Source organism: Berghia stephanieae, chromosome 6, assembly GCF_034508935.2.
Source record: "Berghia stephanieae isolate SIO BIC M18660-M18661 chromosome 6, UCSD_Bste_1.3, whole genome shotgun sequence".
NCBI classification, from domain to species: Eukaryota; Metazoa; Mollusca; class Gastropoda; order Nudibranchia; family Aeolidiidae; genus Berghia; species Berghia stephanieae.
Genome location: NC_088365.1, coordinates 39,229,750 through 39,253,873, shown reverse-complemented (window position 1 = coordinate 39,253,873; position 24,124 = coordinate 39,229,750). Strand labels below are relative to the sequence as shown.

General features: G+C 37.2%; 1 protein-coding gene and 1 long non-coding RNA gene across 2 annotated transcripts in view; both read left to right on the top strand.

The window, feature by feature from the left end:
* Nucleotides 1-2,337: 2,337 nt before the first annotated feature.
* LOC144975009 (uncharacterized) overlaps nucleotides 2,338-24,124 on the top strand; it is a 40,376-nt gene continuing 18,589 nt past the window's right edge. Inside the window, exon 1 of the long non-coding RNA XR_013645846.1 lies at nucleotides 2,338-2,618. This is a non-coding gene — a long non-coding RNA (uncharacterized LOC144975009). The remainder of the gene's footprint in view (nucleotides 2,619-24,124) is intronic.
* LOC144975008 (dual specificity protein phosphatase 7-like) lies at nucleotides 2,467-23,957 on the top strand. Its single transcript, XM_078918655.1, has 3 exons — nucleotides 2,467-3,293; nucleotides 10,587-10,979; nucleotides 16,783-23,957. Exons 1-3 carry the CDS (start codon nucleotides 2,885-2,887, stop codon nucleotides 17,106-17,108), a joined length of 1,128 nt encoding a protein of 375 aa, XP_078774781.1. The 5' UTR covers nucleotides 2,467-2,884; the 3' UTR covers nucleotides 17,109-23,957.

Genomic DNA, 24,124 nt, shown 5'->3' with positions numbered 1-24,124 from the left:
TCCTGGTCTTTTGGCCAAAAGTTTATCATAATCTCTTGATATAGTGAGCAGCGTCATAGGCCTCTAAAATGTTTAATTGGAAATGACAATTCATTAAATTATATTTGCAAAAGGTCAGGATGTGTCTAATGATCAGAAGTGTTTTAGGACTAATAATATATTAAATAACTATGAATAGCTATGTTATATTTGCATTAGATTTGGGCTTGACTGACGGCACTGACGGGTCGGTAGATTTTCTTCCTTTTTGACAAATTGTCATTTTCATCGGGACCTGTCAGGATGAAACATTTAGATCATCTCAAAAAAGTACACCGATAGCGTTCTTGGATACTTTAATTGTAATTCTAGAACTTTTTACTAGATCCCATTTTCTTCCTTTTAACTGGCGCTGATATGAACTTATATTTGTTGCAAGCGCCGTGAAACCCTAAAAAATAAGCAAATACCTTTCTCTTTCATGAACTAATTATGGGTTTTTAAGAAAATTAATCGCAATTTTTTGCAAATTTTTAATGCAAATTTTGCTGTTTTTAGCTTGCAAACCGCCATGTCAGATAATAACAGTAGGTAAAAGAAGCTCCTCCTACTCCGATTTTTGATGAATTCTGTGAAGACGATCTACATTTCTTTTTGATGTTACACAACTATCAACCGACATTTCACGTATTAATGAGAAGACACAAAGAATGAAACTCACCTCTTTGAACTTGCTGATCAGTATCTCTAACTGATGGTGACACATACCTAGTATTAATAGATACCTAGTATTAATAGAAACTGTGTGTGAAATGTGAAGAACGTGCGAAATTGCGGCATACATCCGTTTAGCCAATAAAAAGAGGTTGTTGTTAAGTCTGTGAATGCGACTAACCGCATCTCCTAACACTGATCATGGAAGTAAACGCATTTATCCAATCTACTTATTGTACTCTATGATGTCCTAGCAAGCATCTATCCCATCTATCATATCCAAATTATGACATCAGCTATCCGTAACATCAAAAACGTTCTATAAACTATAAGGTACGATTGATACAGGGGGCAGAAACGGCGTGTATTTTAGTTAACCACACACCATCAATACACGAATGCCACGTTTACTGATTTACTGACTTGACATTAAACACGCACATATAGAAGGAGCCCCTAATTTTCACGTCTCCATCGTAGGTTATCGATATTTTTCATAGTTCAGCCTTGCGACTGTCCCAGAGGCGTGGCTATGTTCCCCTCCACTGAGTGTCTATCTGTAAGGTATCTGCTCCCAATACATAGAGGGGGGAAAGGGGGAGGGACGAGGGGGCGACGCATTGGAAAACACTAAGGATACACGTTGCTAATGAATATTAATTATATGGATAATTCTTCAAACCCCGTGACATCTGGCTGATTAGATCAAGCCTCATAGCATTCGCTGTGTTTGGCTGTAGTCATTCCGTCTATGTCCCTCGAATCAGACTGCGCCAAAGCTAAGCCACACCCTTAGTGATAGTGCCCGATATGGTAACCCCATCGTATTATGATTATGCCCATTGTTTTCTGTGACAAATTATTGAAACAAGGCTAATGTGAACTCTGATGTTCTGTCCTGACGTAACTTATAATGTCATTTCCCGTGGATCCAGGAACACCACTACCACAAAGAAACATGTGAAAATAAGACGTAATCAATTCCTTTGAACCCTCTAAAACAGGGGACTGAGGAACACTAATGATGGAGGGTTGTGCAATAACGTCCAACCGCCCCTCATAGCATTCGTCCCCAAATGTGCTAAAATCTATTATCTAGCAGCTAAGATTCTACAACTAAACAATCCATGGGCAATAAAACCCTAAAACAAATAAATAACTAAATAGAACTAATAAAAATCATAACTACTGATAGCCATCAATTATATATGAAAACGTAATAAAGATAAGACAAGGTGATGCTCGTATAATCATGAAAAAGGCAAGATGTTAAATGAGGCAACATACTCTCCATCTTTCATTATACAAAATCAAATCAATGTAACGAATTATTTAATACACGATACACAATAATCCACTGAAATAAACTCAAGAATTAAACACATCAATAGTGATTATCCTTGTTGAAACTCCTCAGTTTAAAAGTTTGTTTTCTTGTATCGTTATTGCTCGTGCTTTTTTTCGTTGCTAAAAATAGACCATACTACACTGCTGCATAGATCAAGCACAGGTGACTAGCATACCGATACTTGTTATCACTTGTAGATATGACGTCACGGGAAATTGAGCGTGTTATGTTATGTCTATTTTTAGAAAATAACGTAACAAATGAACTACTTGAATGGTTGAAACATCGACCGAACTTCGTAATTTACCTATTCATGAGCTCCCCAAACGGTAAAAGAGGCGGAACTATATGACCTACTTTTCATTCGTTGGTTGCTTTCACATCGATTTCCGGTCTGTCGAGGACACTAAACTACCTACACAAGTACACAAGAGAGAGGAAGCCAAGCAGGTCGACGGACATTGAAAACGGCATCGGTGAATATTTAGGAGTTCATCGGGAAATTTTGACCATTAAGTCATTAAGACTTTGTTTCAACTAAAATATGAATGGATGACAAAAGTTATTGTTAAATTATGTAAGTATGCGTAAAACCGTAGAATTTTGATTGCGGACATCCTTGTACCTCACAATCATTTCACAACCACGGATATCATTATCATTATCATTTATCATTCATCGTCTGGATTCCATTTGTGATTTGTGTTCTTTGGGCTATTACGGGAATCATTTACCAATCATAAATGCTGTATTATCTAATACAGTGCTACTTCTTTGATTTGTCAGTGTTATTCTAAACTGGAATTGCTGAAAAGGGGAGTATTTATCTTGTTTTAAACTCAAATGCCGTCACCTTCAATCGACTTCGACTCGTTCGAAATGTCCAGCCAACAACAGACAAGCGAATATTGGTGCCCAGATCGCCTGAGAGAGGAACTAGGGAAAAATCCCAAGGGCATTTTGCTCATTGACTGCCGATCGCAATCAGAATATAGTCAATCTCATATTCGAACCGCTATCAACATCACCATGCCATCACTCATGCTCAAGAGATTGAAACGTGGAAACCTCAACATCAGCTCGGTTATACAAAACAACGAGGCAAAAGAGCGATTTACTAAACATTCGAAGTTCGGGTCAGTCATCCTATACGATGCTTGTTCAACGGACCTAAATGCTAACCCATCATCTGTTATCAACCTGTTGTTGAAGAAATTAAAGCAAGATGGATCTAGAGCTTCATTCCTTTTGGGTAAGTCTAGATTTAGTTTTAATATTCCGTAGTTAACTAAGACTAAGGTGGCGTTTTTATGCACCTCCGTTGACGGTGATGGTAAATTAATGAAAATGTTGCTGCATACGTCCATGAGGTTTAAATAGTTTTAGATTGTAGTTTAGCACGCTGCTTAGTGATTACAGATGTACGTATATACAATGATAATAAATTTAAGAATTAATAACAATAATTTTAAAAATCAAAAGTAAAAAGAAACATGGCACACAAATACTGATCTCATATAAATAAATAATTTTCGAAAATCAAAATCGAAGTTTTTGAAAAAAAAAAACAAAGAAAGAAAGAAAGAAAAAAAAAAAATGATGTCTTTCTCAATAAAGTAACATTATTTTAAAAATATGTCTACAACGGGAATCGAACCCAGTACTATCAAGTCTCACAGCTTGTCCACTGCCCTACGGATCCACCTGAATGTTCATCACATTTAATGTCTTTCTAAAACATTATTTTACCTTCAATGCAACTTCTATCTATTTTCTGGTTTTATATTTCGATTTTTTAAATTATTTATTATTATTATTTTTATATAACTTTATTAACAAAAACATCCTACAGATGTTACAATATAACTTTCGCCATGTCTAAATACAGAAACACAATATCGCTGATGAAATTGGGTGGGATGCGCATGTGTGACGGAGGTGTATAAAAACGGTCCGTTAAGATACACCGTCAACGGAGGTGTATAAAAACACTACGTTTAACTAATCCTTAAATTAATACTTAATAAATAATTAATCGCTGTGATTATCCCCAGACACCTGTCTGGGGATAATGAAAATTCGTTATCCCCAGACACCTGTCTGGGGATAAACAAATTTCGTTATCCCCAGACAGATATTTGAAACTCCGCTCTTTTAAACAATTATCCACATTCCGGAATATGGAATGTCTCCGAATGCACATAGAAATAAGGAAATAAATTACCTATTACTCTCGGAAATAGCACAATAGAATTTTCAAATAAAGCAAAAAACCTTGGTGTCATCATTGATAAAGATCTTTCCATGACAAGCCACGTGAATAACACCATACAATCTATGTACATAGAAAGGAAAAAAATAAGCAAAATTCGTAATTTAATACCGAAGCATATAGCAGAACTTTTAATTAATTCCCAGGTTTTATCTAAATTGGACTAATGTAACTCCCTTTGGGCGAATTTAGCTAAGGACAAAATTAGCAAACTTCGGGTTGCTCAAAATAACGCAGCCAGGCTCATTGTACGCAATAACAAAAAATACTCGTCAGCAACTCTTCTTCTCCGTGAGTTACATTGGTTTCCTGTGGAAAAAAGAGTTGCCTATATGATTTGTACTCAAACCTAAGCCATTCCGTAAAATAGGTGAACAGTCTTTTCAATTTTCGGCCCCCCCATTTTTGGAACTCTCTCCCATCACACGTGAGATGCTCGGATTCGTTGACAACGTTCAAATCTCGCTTAAAGTTTTATCTTTTTACGTCATAATGTTGCAATATTATTTTCATATTTTGTTGTTGTTAAGTTGAATTCGTATCACGTTTCGTTCACACTTGTCTCTCTGTAATATGTTTTGTTTTATATCACTGTAAAGCGCTTAGAGCCTGTGACAACGGGGTAAAGCGCTTTATAAATGCCATTTATTATTATTATTATTATTAAATATCCATAAAAACATAAAATTAACCAACATTAAATCAGTTGTTACTACATATACACAATATGCATCGGCTTCGAAGTGGGTGTCATGGCCGAATGGCTTAGTAGTCTGCCCTCGAAGTTTTACCAGAATCGACGTTGCGGGTACGAATCCTGGTTCCGCCACTTTTTCATTTCTTTTTTACCATTCCGTCTTCTTTTTACAGAACGTTGCAAGGGATAAATGTCCCATCCATCCTCCCCTCACCTCTTTTTTTTTTTTTTTTTTTTTGTGCGAGTCTATTATTTTCTCCTTTTTGTTTGACCTTTTGTCCCGTTTCTGAGCATGAATTTCTTAAAATTGTTTTTTTTTTTTTTTAAATTATCGTTTGTTTTTTTCTCCTCTATCTGACCATTTGGTCGCTCTCTGAATATTTCTGTTTGTTTGCTTATTAATTATTTATCCTTTTTAGACACTTTTTGAGATCGGAATGGGGACGAACATGACAATTTGCCAGAAACTAGAACGGAACTAAGAGGGAGAGAGTTTTTAAAAAAAGAAAGGGGTGGGGTTGGGGAGGATGGATGGGACATTTATCCCTTGCAATGTTCTGTAAAAAGAAGTCGGAATGTAAAAAGAAAAAAAAGTGGCAGAACCAGGATTTGAACCCATAACGTCGATTCTGGTAAAACTTCCAGGGCAGACGACTAAACCTATCGGCCATGACACCCACTTCAAAGTCGACGCATATTGTGTATATGTAGTAACAACTGATTTAATGTTGGTTAATTTTATGTTTTTATAGATATTTTATTAACTTTCCTTATTTCTATGTGCATTTGGAAACATTCCATATTCTGGAATGTGTATAATTGTTTAAAAGAACGGAGTTTCAAATATCGGTCTGGGATTAACGAAATTTGGTTATCCCCAGACAGGTGTCTGGGGATAACGAATTTTCATTATCCCCAGACAGGTGTCTGGGGATAATGACAGCCATAATTAATAGCTATCTAGTAATAGGAAAACCAAACACCCCAGCACCTTGACTAAGACATGACTAAGTAAGTAGGTACTTTGTTTAAAAAATTCCAATTGGATTGAGCTCAATGAAACCTATAATATCATTATAAAGTGCTTTTCAACACGATTCTAATTATACCAAAATTGTGGAAATCAGATAAGCAGAAGAAAAGTTATTTTAGTTTAAACAAAATTTAAATTAAAGGCTGAAAAATGGTCTTCTATTTGCCTTTGCCTTTGTTATTTACTGACAGACTTTGTGACCTGAAACTGTTGCATTTCCCGGTAGTAACCACCATTTGGATTTCAAAAATGGCCGCTTAGATTTAACTCACTCAAACCTAGAGATTTTTGCTACTTTTCAAGATTGGAGAAAAAAATATATTTATAATGAGCATGTGCATAGATAGTTTTATTCAACTACCATTAACGTGTAAAAATTAAGAACATTAGCTTTGACTTTGATACTACGCCTATAATTGTGATCCGGGTAAGCTACGGATATAGTCAGTGTTAGGGTTGAGTGAGTTAAGTAAGGATTATGCAGGAACGAATTTCATGGATGCGGTATACAGCTTTGCCCAGAATTTAATTTTATTAAAAAGTTAAGATGTTAAATCCATGTGCCGACATGAAATTTTGATTTACAAATTTCTAATTTTTTAATTATCCAAAGCTAAATTATGCCTTATTTTATCCACAATCAAAAGATACAGTAAATTGTCATTGATTTAAAAATAAACTACACCAAACGACACAGTAAGTTCTCCTGAAGAAAATAAAACTAAATCATTAAAATCCATCCATAAAAACAAAATCTGTGGAACTTTTTCTGAGACCCATCACTCAAAGGTTAGAAAAATTGGGCCAAAAAATATGATTATTGGCAGATGAAAAGTTTTTTATTATTGCCAGACATGCTTGATGAACACAGCAAAAAGATTTTATGCAAAATGCCAAACTATGCGTGAAAAGTACCAAGTAGAGTCGTTCAGTCCCCTACCGTCTACTAAGACTCTCGTCACGCCTTACAAGGGATATAGACTGTCCAATGCTGTTTTCAAAAAGCAATGTCACAAAATGGGAAGAGATGATGTTCGGTTTGGGGTGTCAACTGACTTTTCCCCGCCAAGTTTTATACCATTCATTGTATTATTTCTGTTAGGCGAGTTACAGTTACATACCGCTTATTTGTAAATAAGGGTGAATGACATGTAACCCGTAAGACTTGAAAATTTTTCAACTTACCTGTACAAAATTGTGAATTTGAATAAGTTCATAGTGGCGAAAGTAATCTTCATAGATGATGTCATCGGGTTATTTTCTAAAAAGTCGCTCACGTCCGTAGTTTGATTATTTGGATGGTCGGGGATTTGGTTGGTACAGGAAGGGACGACTCTAATCTGAAAAAAATGCCAGTGGTAATTTGTGTCCCAGATCAGTTAATATTCAGGCTGCCATATTTGTCTGTACAGTGCGATGATTTCTCTCATTATTAACATATTCGGGCATACATTGTGATGATATATAAAAATTAATCGACCATGCGCCACTCCATTTTATAATAATAAAAGTATTTTTAAGTTTGCTAGATATTATGAGACTATGTCGAGTATGACACACACTTTCAGATCGGCAGGCCCTGGGTTTGAGCCCCGTTCTGTGCATAGTTGAGTCCATGGAAAAGGTGCTTCACTCAGTCTCTCACCGTACTCATGTACAAGTACATGTACTTTTGGCATTTGGTATGCGTTTGCTTGATGGGCTGATTCTTCTTCCTCTTTTTTTTGACAAATTGCCGTTATCACCACTGATATACATTTGGAGTGTCTTTTCAGGGGTGTCTATTCTGCCTATCTTTAGGATTATTTAAAATAAATTTTATATAGATACACTAATATGCAAGAGGTTTCATGTTTTGTTATGTCATGTGCTTTCTTTTAACCCTTCTCATTTGGACCCCAGCACCAGGTTTTTTTCGCCCTAAAATTGTCATTTTTTAAGCCACGAAGCTGAAATTTCTCCTAGAATGGCCCATTCTATAATGTGTCCAAATTATGAATTTCTCACGTGCATAGTTTACTCACCACGAAGCACCACCCCTGGAATTTGAGATTCCCTGTTTATGGGGTCCGGTTGGACACCCTGACAGTTATAGAGATAAAAACTGGAAACCTCCCATTTTAGGCTTTGGGGTCCAAATGGACCCCATGGATAAACCTATTCTATGGCTTTATTAATACACAAATTACCGTCTTTGTAGGTATAATGTACCAACATCTAATGGTGGTGGTTGTAGCTGTAATTCTTGTGATGCTGATGTGGCGGTGGTTGTAGTAGTAGTGGTGGTGGTTCTAGTTGTAGTTCTAGTGATGATGATGCGGTGGTGGTGTAGTAGCAGTGGTAGTGATAATGATGTGGTGTTGGTAGTCGTAGTGATGAGGTGGTGGTTGTAGTAATAGTGGTGGTAGTGATGATGATGTGGTCGTAGTAGTGTTAGTTCAGATGATGTGGCAGTATTGAAGGTGGTGGTGGTTGTAGTGGTAGTGATTGTGGTGGTGGTTTTAGTAGTGGTAGTGATGATGATGTGGTGGTGGTAGTTGTAGCTGTAATTCTAGTGATGATGTGGTGGTGGTAGATGTAGTAGTGGTAGTGATGATGATGTGGTGGTGGTGTAGTAGTAGCGGTAGTGACAATGATATGGTGTCGGTGGTTTTAGTAGTAGAGGTAGTGATGATGATGTGGTGGTGGTTGTATAAGTAGTAGTGATGATGATGTGGTTGTAGTAGTAGAGGTAGTGATGATGATGTGGTGGTAGTGGTAGTGATGATGATGTGGTGGTAGTGGTAGTGATGATGATGTGGTTGAGTAATGTTAGTTCAGATGATGTGGCAGTATTTGATGTAGTAGTGGTAGTGGTGGTGGTGGTTGTAGTAGTTGTGATAGTGGTGATGATGTGGTGGTGGTTGTAGTAGTGGTTGTAGATGATGTGGTGGTGGTTGTAGTAGCAGTAGTGATATAGATATTGTGTCGGTGGTTGTAGTAGTAGAGGCTGTGATCATGATGTGGTGGTGGTGGTTGTAGTAGTAGTAGTGATGATGATGTGGTGGTAGTGGTTGTAATAGTGGTAGTGATGATGATTTGGTTGTAGTAGTGTTAGTTCAGATGATGTGGCAGTATTGGATGTAGTAGTGGTAAGGGTGATAGTGATGATTATGTGGTGGTGGTGGTAGTAGTAGTAGTGATAGTGGTGGTGGTTGTAGCTGTAGATGTAGTGATGATGATATGGTGGTGTTGGTTGTAGCTGTAGATGTGATGATGTGGTGGTGGTAGTTGTAGTAGTGTTAGTTCAGATGATGTGGCAGTATTGGGTGTAGTGGTGGTAGTGATGATTGTGGTTCTGATGGTGGTTGTTTGTGATAGTGATAATGATGGGGTTCCTGACCTCCCATAGTGGGCAGGGAGGTACTTACTTTGTCTTCTATCCCCCTATATCTGTTTTCCAACTAGCTTTCTATCTGTCTTGGAATGAGATTACTTGGTTTTGTCATGGCACTGGCCGGGACACCTGGCTGGGAGGGAAACAGTCAAATGTATAGTTTTGGGAGATGATATTTTTTTCCTTGTAAATCATCTCTCTGTTATGCACTGTATCATGTTTTCGTTGTATTATATATGATGATTTGTAAAACATTTGAGTGTATTCCTCTTAGTGGGGGCCTCTACTTGTGTCTGGATGGACTTTTAGGTGATCTCAAACTAGGTACTTTGGTATGCTCTTGGAATTTACATCTATTTCCTATTTGAACCAATTCCCCTTTGTCTTACCTTTTCTTGGGTGCTCTAATTGTAATTCTAGAACTTTTTACTAACCCATTTTCTTCCTTTTTACTGGCGCCGATATTATAACGTTAATGTGTTGCAAGCGCCGTAAAACACTTAAAAACAAGCAAAACATTAGTGATAATGATGTGGTGGTGGTGGTAGTTGTAGTAGTAGTGGTAGTGATAATGATGTGGTGGTGGTGGTTGCAGTAGTAGTGGTAGTGATGATCGTCGTAGTAGTAGTGATGATGTGGTGGGGGGGGGGGGGGTATCCTTGGAACAAATTGACCTCTCCTGAATTTGACGGAAGTTGCCCAGAACCCGGAATTTTTTTCCTGTACTGTAAAATAAGATTAGAGCCAAACAATAGAATAATTCAATTTCCAATGAAATGCATGGGGTCCAAATGGACCCCACAACAAAGAAAAGGAAATTTCCGTAAATTCCTTCTTTGGAGTTAGGGGGTCCGCTCCGACCCCATAAACTAGAAATAGGGTGTTTCCATAAATTACTTCTTTGGCATTAGGGTTTCCGCTGGAGCCCCCTATCTCAGAAACAGGATGATTCTTCAGCCCTGGAAATAGGTTTAATCTAGGCGATATTATTATTATTATTATTTTAAAAATCCCCATTTAATTTGATGTAGGTTTCTTTTAAATGCCATGGAAATGTTGATCACAATATTTTAAAAAAGATTTAAAGATCCATTCTTAGAATAAAGAAATTTAATTTTGTTGTTCTTAAAATTTTTGGTTTCATTATCTTTTCATCTTTATTCACAGGTGGATTTTCTACATTTGAAGAACGATTTCCAGAGTACTGCCAAAATCTTAACAATGAGAGTCACATCATGGGTCTCTGCAATCTGCGCATTTCTGAGGAGCCTCGTTTTGGAGATGCAGACACCCTTTCCACTTGCAATACTGGCAGTACCAGTCCTATTTCTTGTCCTTTTCCTGTTAAAGTTCTTCCTTACCTCTACCTTGGAAGTGCCAAAAATTCTGCAGATTTAACTCAGCTCCAAACATATGGCATTTCATATATACTCAATGTAACCACGAATGTGCCCAATATGTTTGAAAATGAGAAAAACTTTCGTTATTACCAAATTCCCATTTCGGATCATTGGTCACAAAACCTGTCGGGTCACTTCCCAGGTGCCATTCGATTTATTGGTAAGTATTTTCTATTATAAATAACAAATTTTCAAAAGAATTTTTACACACCATGTTTTTTTCAGGTGGTTGGTAGGGTCTTATCCACCCCCAATCTTTTGTCCCTTTGCTGATTTTTTTTTTTTTGTTTGTTCCCGATTAGGACGACTTGGTTTAATTCCTGACGAAGTCCTTTTCTGTGCAGTAGGGGATTGGATGTGAAGTATTTGTGGTATTTGTATTATATAGCCATGATGATAATCTTCGACGGATCCGCTGTGGGTCATTACTCATCATTAGTCCCATTCACTTAACATTTAATTACTGTCTGTAAATTGCTTTCTTTGAGAGGTTCAGTACTCGGGATCATTAAACCAAAATCTCTTACACTTTCATTTTATCATAAGATTTATCTGATTATTGTGAAATATATTACAATCAAAATTTTTTTTCATTTTATCCTTTACATTCCTTGCGGAACATAGGGTTTTAACAATACATCTCCACCATATTCTATTCTTTGCCTTCTTCTTCATCTCTTCCCAGGACATTCCAATTCCAGCCAACTTCACCTCTTCCTCACAAGTCCTTCTCTCTGTTTTCTTTTGTCTTCCAATCTTCCTTTTTTCCTGAGGGTTCCGGTCCACAACTTGTCTCTTAATGTCTGTTGTTGGTTTTCTGAAAGTCTGGCCAATTATTTTCCATTTCCTTGCCAAGATTTCTTAGCTAATTTCCTCTTGTTCAGCTTTTAGCCACGTCTTATTTTCTCAGGCCATCTGATGCCAAGTATGTTTGGAAGACATCTGTTTGTGAAGGTTTGAATATTTTTTTTTAGGCCGCCCCTTGGGGCACCCAACATGAGCCACAAGTCTTCGCCATTCTGTCCTGTCCTCCATAAGCGTACGCAGCTCCCGGGTGTTGTCCATTCCTGTGTCAATGTAGGTTTTATTCTGCCTGCTTCTGGTTCGCTCGGGTGGTTCCCATAGCACAAGACTGCTTGCAATCTCCTCCTTGTGTCTCCAGCAGTGCCCCGCAAGTCTCAGTCTTCTCTTTTGAATCTTCGAGGTCACTGGGGGGAGGTCACTGTAGAGCTCTCAGACCTGCCAACCAGTACGATTGATCGTATTTTAGTACGATTTTTTGACTCCGAATACGCGGATACGATTTTAGTGGATTTAATACGATTTTTTAAAAAGATGTGTGATGTGAATGATCTTGATGATACATTTGATGCATTGATACACACATGTAGTACAGTGATGTGAATGATGTTGATGATACATTTGATGCATTGATACACACATGTCGTACACTAACTGTTGACCGTGTTTCTGAATGAATGATGCATCACATTTAATACTATAGTTATCATTTCAGTTGCTTATATGATGCCGGTTTTCACCAATATTTTTCTCATACATTTTTGAGGATTTGCATAGAATTATGCATATAAGCTTGTTTTATACTTTAAATAGTCTCAGACCACATTTAAACTTGCCACTTATTAAATAGAAGATTCTAAGTGAAAATTTAATTGAACCAACATCTTTGACTATGAAGCCTTCAATTAAAAACTGTATTGCTAATTAACTTAAACATAAATGGGTTATTTCCCTTTTATAATAACTAAACTACTCTATTTTGTTTTATAAAATGTATAATGATCTTTTTTTTTCCTTTATTATTTTGGACGAGTCTTGAATTACTAAGTGGGCAGCTTTAAGAACGGTATTTGGTTCAAAATGAATTTTTTAGTACCATTTTAGAAGTATTTAACTTGTCTCTGCATATTACATACTTTGCGAATTTCTCATCATTTGACCAAAGAAATAGTATTAGTAGTATATAGAAGTAATAATAGTAGTAGTAGGAGTAGTAGTAGAAAATAAAGAGAGAGAGAGAGATATGGATCATTAGATAATATATTTGGAAAATATCTTGCTACTGTTGCAAATTGTCATCTATTGAATTGAAGACCACTCTCCCAGATATTTTATCTCAAAACTTTCTCATTACTGATGTACTGGGCTAGCAGATATCACCACCACAACTTCATCAGCATCTCTTACCATCAACATCATGACATCATCACTTCTACAACTGCCATCACAGCATTGTCACTGCCACAACCACCACCACATCACTTCTACCACCACCGCCACCACAGCTTCATCATCATCACCGCCACCACAGCTTCATCATCATCACCACCACCACCACCACTAGAGCACCATCGCTACAACAACCAACACTTCTTCCACTGACACTAGCATCAATACTACCAACATGTTAAGGGCCTTTTGGTCATTTCTTTGAGTGTTTCGAAAGCAATTTCCTTTAATATTGCAATTTCTGAGCCTTATGCTAATTTTAAATGGCCATTAAGTTTTAGTTTCTCGATAAATCGATAATTTTGTAATTACTAGAGATTGCTTGAATGATGAAGATCAGAGTTTATTTTGATTTGGGATTGATGTTAGCTCTTATATAAATTTTTGTATAGTGCTCACTTTTTTTCCACATGTGCGGACAAAATACACTTTTTTGCTAAAAAAAAACACACTTTTTAGGGTCATGGAATACACTTTTCATCCTGTGAGGGTTGGCAGGTCTGCTGTAGAGCACTTCATTTGATATGTGCTCTTTCCAGCTTACATTGAGGGCTATCCGCAGCATACAGATGTAGCAGCCGTCCAGTTGCTTCTCAAGGGCTTTAATAGGAGTCCATGTCGCTGCTCCATATAGAAGCACTGACTCTACTGTTGCCAGGAACAGTCTCTTCTTTATTTCCCTCTGTAGGTTTGAACTCCAGATTTTCCTGAGTTTGTGACAGGCACTCCAAGCCAATGCTTTTCTGACAGAAATATCAGACGAACTGCTTTGGGTCCAACCTCCTAGGTACTTGGAAATGCTCCAAGGACTTCTCTAGCTGCATCAAGTGGTTTGTGATTCTTGTTTTTCGTCAGAAGTGCCAGGTCAGGGGTGTATTCTTTCTTCCAGCGAGCTGATCTGAAAGTTCCACGGCTATTTGGGGTGTAAAGAAGACGAGCATCGACTTGGTTTATCCACGCCTGTAGTTCAATGCCTGGTGGGTTGGCTTCTTTGTATCCCCAGTTATTGTGGTGGCTATTTAAATCTCCAATAATCAGTGCAGGATGTTGCAGATGTTTTGGTGGTTCAGACCATTTGATCGATGGAAGTTTGTAGATGTTTGTGATCTCCAGGTTCCCAACTTTTATTGTGCTTCTCCGTGTACTAGTGTCATCAGTTGTACCTCCAAGGTCGTACACTTGTTCTGGGTTTCTGGCGTATGTGCTTATGCCATATTTTGGGTGGGGTTGTTTGTTGACTTCTGTATATCCGGCAATGTTGGATTTGGATGGAGCTGACTTATGATCCAAGTGTGTTTCTTGCAGAAGCAAGATATCAATACTATGGCCTTTAAGAAGTCTACTGAGATAGTCGCATTTTTGCATTGAAATGCCTTCCACATTAAGAGACATTATTCTCAATCATTCTCCTAGTACGATGTTGTTTTGTAATATGTGGTTGAAGTCTTGCTTATTTTACGAGGCTGCAGGACTTCGTTCAGCAGCTACACGGACCTTTTTTTTTTTTTGCTGGGCGCCGTCTGAGCCAGTATGAATAAATTTCCTCCTTGTACCTTTCATGATTAGAAGTGTGGGTCAGGAAAAGGCAAGTCTAGTCTGAACGCCGGGTTGGATCATCCTTCGTCTTGTCCCTATCCAGCACGATTGCATCCAAGGTGGTATCACCTTCAGGGTCATTGGGGCACGCAAGCTCCTGCACGACGGCAACGTGCTGATCCGGTATTGAAATAAACCACAACACAGGTATCAATGTCTTCTATGAAACAATAGCACCTACGAATTCATTCCCGTCTGCCCATACTATAAAAAGAAATACTTATGACTGGGCAACATTACCGATATCATTATATCGATACCGTACAATGGGGTGGGGATATGTTATACACATACGGTCACCTCATCATTTGATTACCGCTAAAATAAATATCTCCGCCAATTTTTTTTTCTAACTAAAAAAAATCGGGTAAAAAGAAAAATCGGGACAGCGGCAAATTTCGCATAAATATCGGGACGGTCCCGATTAAATCGGCACAAACGGCAGGTCTGGTGTTGTATATTCTGAATTTGTTTTTCTGTGATAGATTTGTTGATTTCCATATAGGTATGAGGGTGATAAATGAATGTCATGCTTTTCCTCCGGATGTTAATGCAAAAATAGGACCAGATAACAGAGGAAGGAATACATCATGGGCACACAATCAGTTTGTACTATGAATGAACATGGTGAACTTTTCATTGATTTATGCGTACTTAATGGCTTGGTGATTGGTGACAGTGTCTTTCCCCATACAAATATCCACAAAACAACATGGATATTGTCTGATAGACACACCGAAAACCAAATTGATTCTAGATTTTATTTGTAAGAAGGTCAATAGTGCTATTACAGTTAGTGGTCCATTTAAAAAGATTATTATACATCCATAATCCATTAGATAAAAATAACTCTCTCTCTCTCTCTCTCTCTCTCTCTCTCTCTCTCTCTCTCTCTCTCTCACGCACATACACACACACACATCATAAGTAAGACCTATCTGATTATTCTGATTATGTTGAGATAATGCAAAAAAGTCTGATTCAATTAGGAGACAAAAAGATGTACGAAGTTGCATGACCCACCAGGTGGCAACTCCAAAGGTTTATCATCATCTCTACTCTTCATGTAACAGTGTTATGCGTAACAATTGTAGGCATTATTGACTTAGGCCTGTAAATTCTCAGTCAATTAACTGAAATCAGTCAATTCGTCAAATTCAAATATTTTAAAAAAGGAAAGAAAGAATTCATGAATAGTAGTCGAATGACCGTGAAGTATTTAGGAATGTTCCACAGCGCTATGCATAGCTCAAGGGCCGTTTATGTATACGATGGAAATATTGCCAAGGTTAAGCGACACTTCTTAGAATTGGCGTGTCTGAACACATCCCAGTGTATTTTCACACAGCCTTCGTGAAATTATCTTTTCACATTCCAAACCTGTCGTGATCCCAAAGGTAGCCAATTTTAAATTAGCCGCCGAGCGATAAATTTCACTGTTTCGTCTAAGCCAAAATTGACCACATTTACTCGATGGAACCTAAAAGTTTAATGCGACAGCCGCAAGTGTGTTATGAAGACACCTTCAAATCGAAAGTTATATGATTGCTACAAGCACATCTCGATTGCCTCACGTTGTAAACAAACTGGTTGACTGTTTCTTCACTGATTGAGATTGGGTACCTAATTGTAAGTTGCCTAATTAATTCCCACGTAATTTAATTTTTTGCCATTGTTTTGCTCAAGTGAGCTTGCTGTTCACTATTCATCTCGATTCTTTGGATTTTTCTGATACAAAGAATCGATTTCAGTGAGGTTCAGTTTCAGTCTCAGTCATTTTTTATAGAGCTTATTTACAGGTCTATTGACTGTTTTGGGGAAAGAGTAATAAAAAGTTACGTGAAACCTTATGCTTAGAATAGATTTATTTATAGTAGTAGTAATATATTACATATTGCCTAAATGGGATATAAAGTGTCATTTTGAATTCTGTTTAAGTTTGACTTATGGCCTGATAAGTTTTCCTCCTTTTTGGCTAATTACTAACTTTTTTGGAAGACGGCATCTTAGGTTCCAGTTCACTGTTAATGGGTGTGGTTTATAATATTTTTCCACAGTTTGGATACACAATTCTGTCTATTTTTTATTCTTTAATGTCCTTTTCTTATTTGCTACAGATGAGGCAAGAAAGAATAAAAAGGGTGTTTTGGTCCACTGCCTCGCTGGAATCAGCCGATCTGTAACTATCACTGTTGCCTATCTGATGGGTCAAGAAGGTATGAGTCTGAACCAGGCATACGACCATGTGAAGCAGTGCAAGCCCAACATCTCGCCGAACTTTACGTTCATGGGGCAACTCCTGGAATTTGAGAAAGACCTACTAGGGAATAAGGTTGTTGAGTTGGTGGGAGAAGGGAGCAACAGAGACGATTCTGGGGATGAGATTCTTACAAGTGATTCTGATAAGTTGAGTCCCACAAGTAGTAACTCTAGTCCAATTTGACTCAGCTGAGGATGCAGTATGATATCCTCAATAATGTCTTTGTATTTTTATTGTTCTTATTGGAATTGATTGGGCTCCCAAAGTGGTTAATCATTAGTGTGGGAAGGAACCAAGTCCTAGCTTTTTATTTTTTGTTGCAGAAGTATAGGGAGAGTAGGGGTCCTACTGCAATTGTTTATTAGGGTTGACGTCACTCAGCTGTTTGTTCTTATAGACCGTTATAGAGCTGAGCTACTTAAGTGAAGATGTTAGTTACAGAGCTTTTTTCTTTTATAGCACAATATTTACTGAACATGCTCGAAGCGCTTTGCAAAGGGACCCTGACCAACAACAACAAGATACATATATAATAGGACAGAGACAACTCTGTAAAAGGCCAGGTACTCATTTTACACCTGAGAATGGTTAGAGAATGTGAGTAATGAGTCTTTCCGGGATTCAACTTTGCGCCGAGCGAGGCTCGAAACCAGGACCTTCCAATCCGAAAATGAGTCATACTACAAGACCACATAACCGCACTTAAACTGGGCTATTATAGGAACTCTATTACAAAGGAGTAAATATGTACTTTTGAATATTGTATTTCAAGCGTGGTAGCTGATGTTCATTTTTATTCATTGTGTTTCATTCCATCATTTTGAATTTATTAGTGATGTTATCATGTGTTACCATTTCCTATCATGCTGTTACTTGGGTTCATTGTCTTGTTGATATCAGCAAAGCTTTGTCATGAAGCAAAAGGGCAAGGTGATTATGATAACCAAAGCCTTTTTGGAGAATTGGAGAAATGTTATATGGCTCTCTAATGGGAATAGGTTGATAATCTTGCTAACGCTTTTACCATTTCTTTTGTGTATTTATTTAATATTACTACTAAACCATAATTACATTTGCTGTTTCCCTTCAACTTGTTTTACTAGAATATTGATTTGATAACATATTTGTGTTTAGAGTTAATATTGGAAAGTTACTGAGAATGAATTATAAAAAAGCTTTATTAAGTGCAAGAGTAAGACACAATCACCATGATTTAGGTGATTAGGTGGTAAGCTTTCCAAAAATCAGTTTTGGTGTTTATTCACAGGGATGTAAATCTTTCTGAATTCAGTTTATTTAAATTTTTAAAAAAAGAATGAAAATATAGACACTCCAGCACAGTTTCCTTGAACTCATCGCCTTGCCATAATCACCTGTTGATGGGGGGGGGGGGGGCAGTGTGGTCAGCCATACGGTCTGGGTGGGGTTCCTGACCTCCCATAGTGGGCAGGGAGGTACTTGCTGTGTCTTCTATACCCCTATTCATGTTTTCCAATTGCTTTCTGTCTTTGTCTTGGAATGAGATGACTTAGTTTTGTCCTGACTCTGACTGGAGCCCTTGGCTGGGAGGAAAATGTAGTTTTAGTTTTGGGAGATATTTTTTTCCTTGTAAATCATCTCTGTTATTTATTACAGTGGAACCTCCTGATTATGACACCCCTGAGTAGTGACAACCTCCTGATAACGACATTGGCCCCTGGTCCCGACTTTTTTCTATTTAAGATCAATTTTAAAAAACCCCTCCAAATAACGACGCACTTTTTGATAAAACCTCCGAATGGCGTCATCATTTTGGCGATTTTCGTAGATATCTGATACTAAATATACCGAGTATGAGTACTCAAAGTTTGTAAAAATGATTTCTGCTTGAACCAATGATAGCGCAGCTTTTGAAACCAATGAGAACGCAGCTTTTTTTTACGGATCTTGGCTGATATGCATTAATAAAAAACAAGGTATAATTGTAAGTGTAAGCAAGTAAACACAAAATCTTGGAAAATGTGATATTATGTGGTGATAGAAGTAGTAGTAGTAGTAATAATAATAGTAGTAGTAGTATAGTAGTAGTTGTTGTGTTTTTGTGGGAGGGGGAATTTTATCTAACTCGCAGCGTCCGAATTACTTGTTTTTGTTTTAAAGGGTTTTACAGCGCTTGTGACACATCTATGTCATATCAGCGCCAGTAAAAAGGAAGAAAATTGGATAGTTAAAAACATTCCAGATTTACAATTGAAATGACATAAGAAAAAGTAAGTCAAAGGGGAATGGTTTAAATAGGGAACAGGTGTAGATTCCAGGAGCACACTATCAGTGTACTCAGTTCAGATCACCTAGAAGTCTCATCCAGACAAATGCACAAGAACCCTCTAAGAAGAATACACTACAATGTTTTGTTTGTTTTGTCAATGTTAATAAAAACTGGTCCCACGGGCCTTACCACGCCATCTAACGACACCTCCGGATAACGACATAAAAACTCGGTCCCGTGGCATGTTGTTATCGGGAGGTTCCACTGTATTATATTTGTTATTTTGAATTTATAATGTAAGCATTTGAGTGTATTCCTCATAGTAGGGGCCTGCGTTTGTTCTGGACGAGACTTTTAGGTGATCTCAAACTAAGTACATTGATGGTATGCTCTTGGAATCTTCACCAATCCCTTATTTGTACTATTCTCCTTCGTCTTACCTTTTCTTGTATGCTTTAATTGTAATTCTAGAACTTTTTTCTATTTTCTTCCTTTTTACTGGCGCTGATATGACCTTGGTGTGTTGCAAGCGCAGTAAAACCCTCAAAGACAAAAAAAAAAAAGCCCCAACAAATCAGCCATATGGTTACAGACTGCTATGAACCCTGGTTCATTAAATATCCATCACATTATGTGCCTTCAGCAAGCTATCTCTCCATGATGCCTGGGCTATTCCTGTTTTCCCTTGGAATAAACCCGAAGACAAATTTCCACTTGACATTGTTGATATGTTGAGGGAGACCGATTATCCACTCATAACCAGTTGTCCGTGGATAAAACACGGATGGGTGCTCAACGGATAATCATTTTTATTCGTTACAGATCCATGCAACAAATCATCTAATAGCTGTGTCGGGTTGCTTTGCGTCGTGTGATGACGTAGACCTAGACATGGTTGGCGATGCTGATGTTGTTGTGGCAGTGTCATCAAAAGGTTGTCGGGTTGCTTACAGCTGCCAATAGTAGTATTTTGAAAAATAATAATGAGCTTTAAAAATTTAATGATCATTTGTGGGTGTCCTTGAGATAATCAGTCGCATGGTGAAGAGCTTCGAATGAAGATATTGACAATTTTAGTCAAGAGGTCAATTTTTATGGAAAATGAGTTCTAATCAAGAATCATTAAATCAAAACTTTTCTCTACATATTGATGAAATATTTTGAATGAATTCTACTCCTAAATATTTTATTTAAATTTTTTTATGAAGGTAATTATTATACTTAATTTCAACTCTTGTCAACTTTGGAAGTGATTTTCTCAAAATTAGGGTTTCACACCCTTGCCCATGCATATGACCATAACTTCATGAAAAATCACCTGATTTGCTTCAAATAAAGATTTAAATGCTCAGGAGACATTGGGCTTTCAAAAAATGCAAAACAACAAACAAAAATTTTCACCACGTGACTGATTATGTCAGGGACCCACACATTTATTATATGGTCGCATTTCCATAGGTGTTTATTATTTAGAAGAATTTCAAGTTGGTTTTATAAATGAGTCTTATTTCCTAAAAACTGCAAAGCCGCCTCAACCCCGTCCCTACAGCTCGCACTCGTATTTTTGTTATTATCCTATCCCAATGAGCAGGCTATGCTTCTACCTCTTACTGTGCATTGCTATTATTAGATTATTCGATGAGTATCCGCTTATCCGTGGATAATTTTGATGACTATTTGTTTATTCGTTGGTCAGTAAATGTACGGATAAGCTCCAAGTCAAGGTCAAAGTCATTTGGGCACGATAAAAAACCTGTAACTGATAATTATAAATTTATTTTTTTTAACGTTGGCTGGGGGAAATTAGTTTGAGGAAGGAATGGAGCAAAGGATAATAAGGGAAAAAATTGGGACACTTGAATGAGTGCTCTTGGAATCTACATCTGATCCCTATTTGTTCCCAGTTCCCCTATGTCTTACTTTTTCTTGGGTGCTTTATTTGTAATTCTAGAACTTTTCACTATCCCATTTTCTTCCTTTTTGCTGGCGCTGATATAACCTAAATGCGTTGCAAGCGCCGTGAAGCCCTTAAAAACATAAAAAACAATCAACAGCATAATATTGTTCATTCCCGTGTAGCTCTAAAATTTGAATTATACCATAATACCTCTCTATCATAAATGATTTTCAACAATTAAAAAAAATCTAGTTGATTATATGACGCCAGTTTTTCACTAAAATCTTTCATATTGTATTGGAGATTTGCATAAAATATTCATGTTGGCCTCGAATATACTTTTAATGTTTTCAGATAGTATTGATACATTCACTATTTGTTACAAATATTATGTTGATTAATAATAAATTTAAATCAACATCTTTGATTGGAAGGTATTCAATCAGAAAATCAATTGCTTATATAGATTAAACATTACAATGATTATTTCCCTTTATTAATTTGTGGAATATAAATTCAATCCTTTGAAAAAAATGTTGATCTGGATGAGACTTTTAGGTGATCTCAAACTAAGTACTTTGACGGTGTGCTCTTGGAATCTACATCTGTTCCCTATTTGAACCAATTCCCTTTTGTCTTATCTTTTATTTTGTGCTTAAGAACTTTCTGGGTGGGGATCCTGACCTCCCATAGTGGGCAGGGAGGTACATGCTGTGTCTTCTATCCCCCATACCCGTTTTCCAATTGTTTCCTGTCATTGTCTTGGAATGAGATTACTTAGTTTTGTCCTGACCCTTGCCGGAGTTCCTTGGCTGGGAGGGAAACAGTCGAATGTATAGTTATAGTCTTGGGAGATGATATTTTTTTCCTTGTAAATCATCTCTCTGTTATGCACTCTATTATGTTTTATTTATGTATTATATATTATTTGTAAACATTTGAGTGTATTCCTCTTAGTGGGGACCTGTGCTTGTGTCTGGATGAGACTTTTAGTTGATCTCAATTTAAGTACACTGATAGTATGCTCTTGGAATCTACATCTGTTCTCTTTTGAACCAATTCCCCTTTGTCTGCCTTATTCTTGGATGCTTTAATTGTAATTCTAGAACTTTTTACTATCCCATTTTTTCCCTTTTTACTGGCGCTGATATGACCTTAATGTGTTGCAAGCGCCGTAAAACCCTTAAAAACAAAAACAAAACTTAAGAACTTTTTACTACCCATTTTCTTCCTTTTTACTGGCGCTGATATGACCTTAATGTGTTGCGAGCGCCGTAAAACCCTTAAAAATAAAAACGTCTCTTGTTGCGGGTATTGGATTTCCATTTTTATTTTTTTTTTAGACAAAGGCAAGGTCTAGGGTGAATTCTTTTTTTCATCTTGCTGATTTCAGAGTACCTTATTTATTTGAGTTGTATAGCAGTGTGAGTTCTGATTGATTGGACCATGTACTGACTGAAATTCCTGGGGGATCATTTTTGGAACACCTCAAATCACAGTGATGGCTATTAAAGTCTTCTAAGATAATGGTGAATGTTTGTTTAGGGAAGATTCCACTATAGGCCTTAGGCCAGTTTCACAAAAGGATACTTACTCACCGGAAGGCTTTACGGTGTTTTTTTATGGCCCAGCATACTCTAGCTCTTTCCATGGTACCTCACCCTATTCACTTAGTGTAGGAATTAGCTAATGACCAGAAATCAAATGCGCATCCTGGGTGGGGTTCCTGACCTCCCTTAGTGGGCAGGGATGTAGGTGTCTTCTATCCCCCTGTATCGGTTTTCCAATTGCTTTCTGTCTGTCTTGGAATATTACTAGTTTTTTCTTGACTCTGTCCGGAATCCTTGGTTGGGAGGGAAACAGTCAAATGTATAGTTAGTTTTGGGAGATGATATTTTTTTTCCTGGCAAATCATCTCTCTGTTATGTACTGTTATTTTTTTAATTTTTAACATATGGTTTGTAAACATTTGAGCCTGGATGAGACTTTTAGGTGATCTCAAACTAAGTACACTGATAGTGATAGTGTGCTCTTGGAATCTACACTGTTCCCTATTTCAGCCATTCCCCTTCGTCTTACTTTTTCCTCAAGTCCTTTTAATTGTACATCTAGGATGTTTTTACTATCCAATTTTCATCCTTTTTACTGGCGCTGATACTGATATGACCTAAATGTGTTGCAGGCACCGTAAACAGACAAAAGCGCATGGAAAGACATGCCACGTACAAGCTCCGCTTTGGCTTATCTAGAGCAAGTTTGCCTGCATTTAGAAATACAATATTGTCAGCTCCTCGGAGAAACAGGGAATTGTCTCGAGGTCAGGCTTCCCATTATCAATAAAAGCCTAGCTTTCCTTTCGACAATATATCCAGATTTATGCGCTCATGGCAGGGCTTCATCAGGCTGACAAGATTTTTTTGATCTATTGCCAACTAGTCAGACCTAAGAAAAGGATGCATTTTCTACAGCAGCTTCCACCCTCCAAATTTGTTACATCAACAAAAGAGAGGAAATTAGATGTACTAGAATTACTAGAAATGGTAATAAAGTATTATATCGTCACAGGGCCTAGAGTAGAATAATCTTTCATTGTAATGAGTAATATAATCACAGGCACATCAAACAGGTTTGACTTAAGGACTTGTGAAGCCATTCATAAGATTAAATGAACGTTCATTATTTGTGAAAAGACCATATAGAGTATTTCTATAGAGAAGATTCTATACATAGCCGTTATTTCAGGCCTTTGCTACTTACATGCGAACAGCTGGAAAGTGAATGAGGACTCTAAAGGCAAAGGCTTCAAAAATTTTAAGTTTTCATACCATCCAGCAATGGAGCAAAAAAAGCGATCTGGTCCAACATCTGAAGCAGAATACAAAGAAAAGGAAAATCTCTGACAGTAATATGCAGTAGTAGTAGTGGCAGTAGTGATAAAAGAATACGTACATATCATTAAACAATCAGGTGATGACCTTAGTTCTTTCTGTAAATGAAGTAGAAACCCCCACTTCAAAAACAGGTCTTAGTTTGATAAAGTTGAATGAATATTAT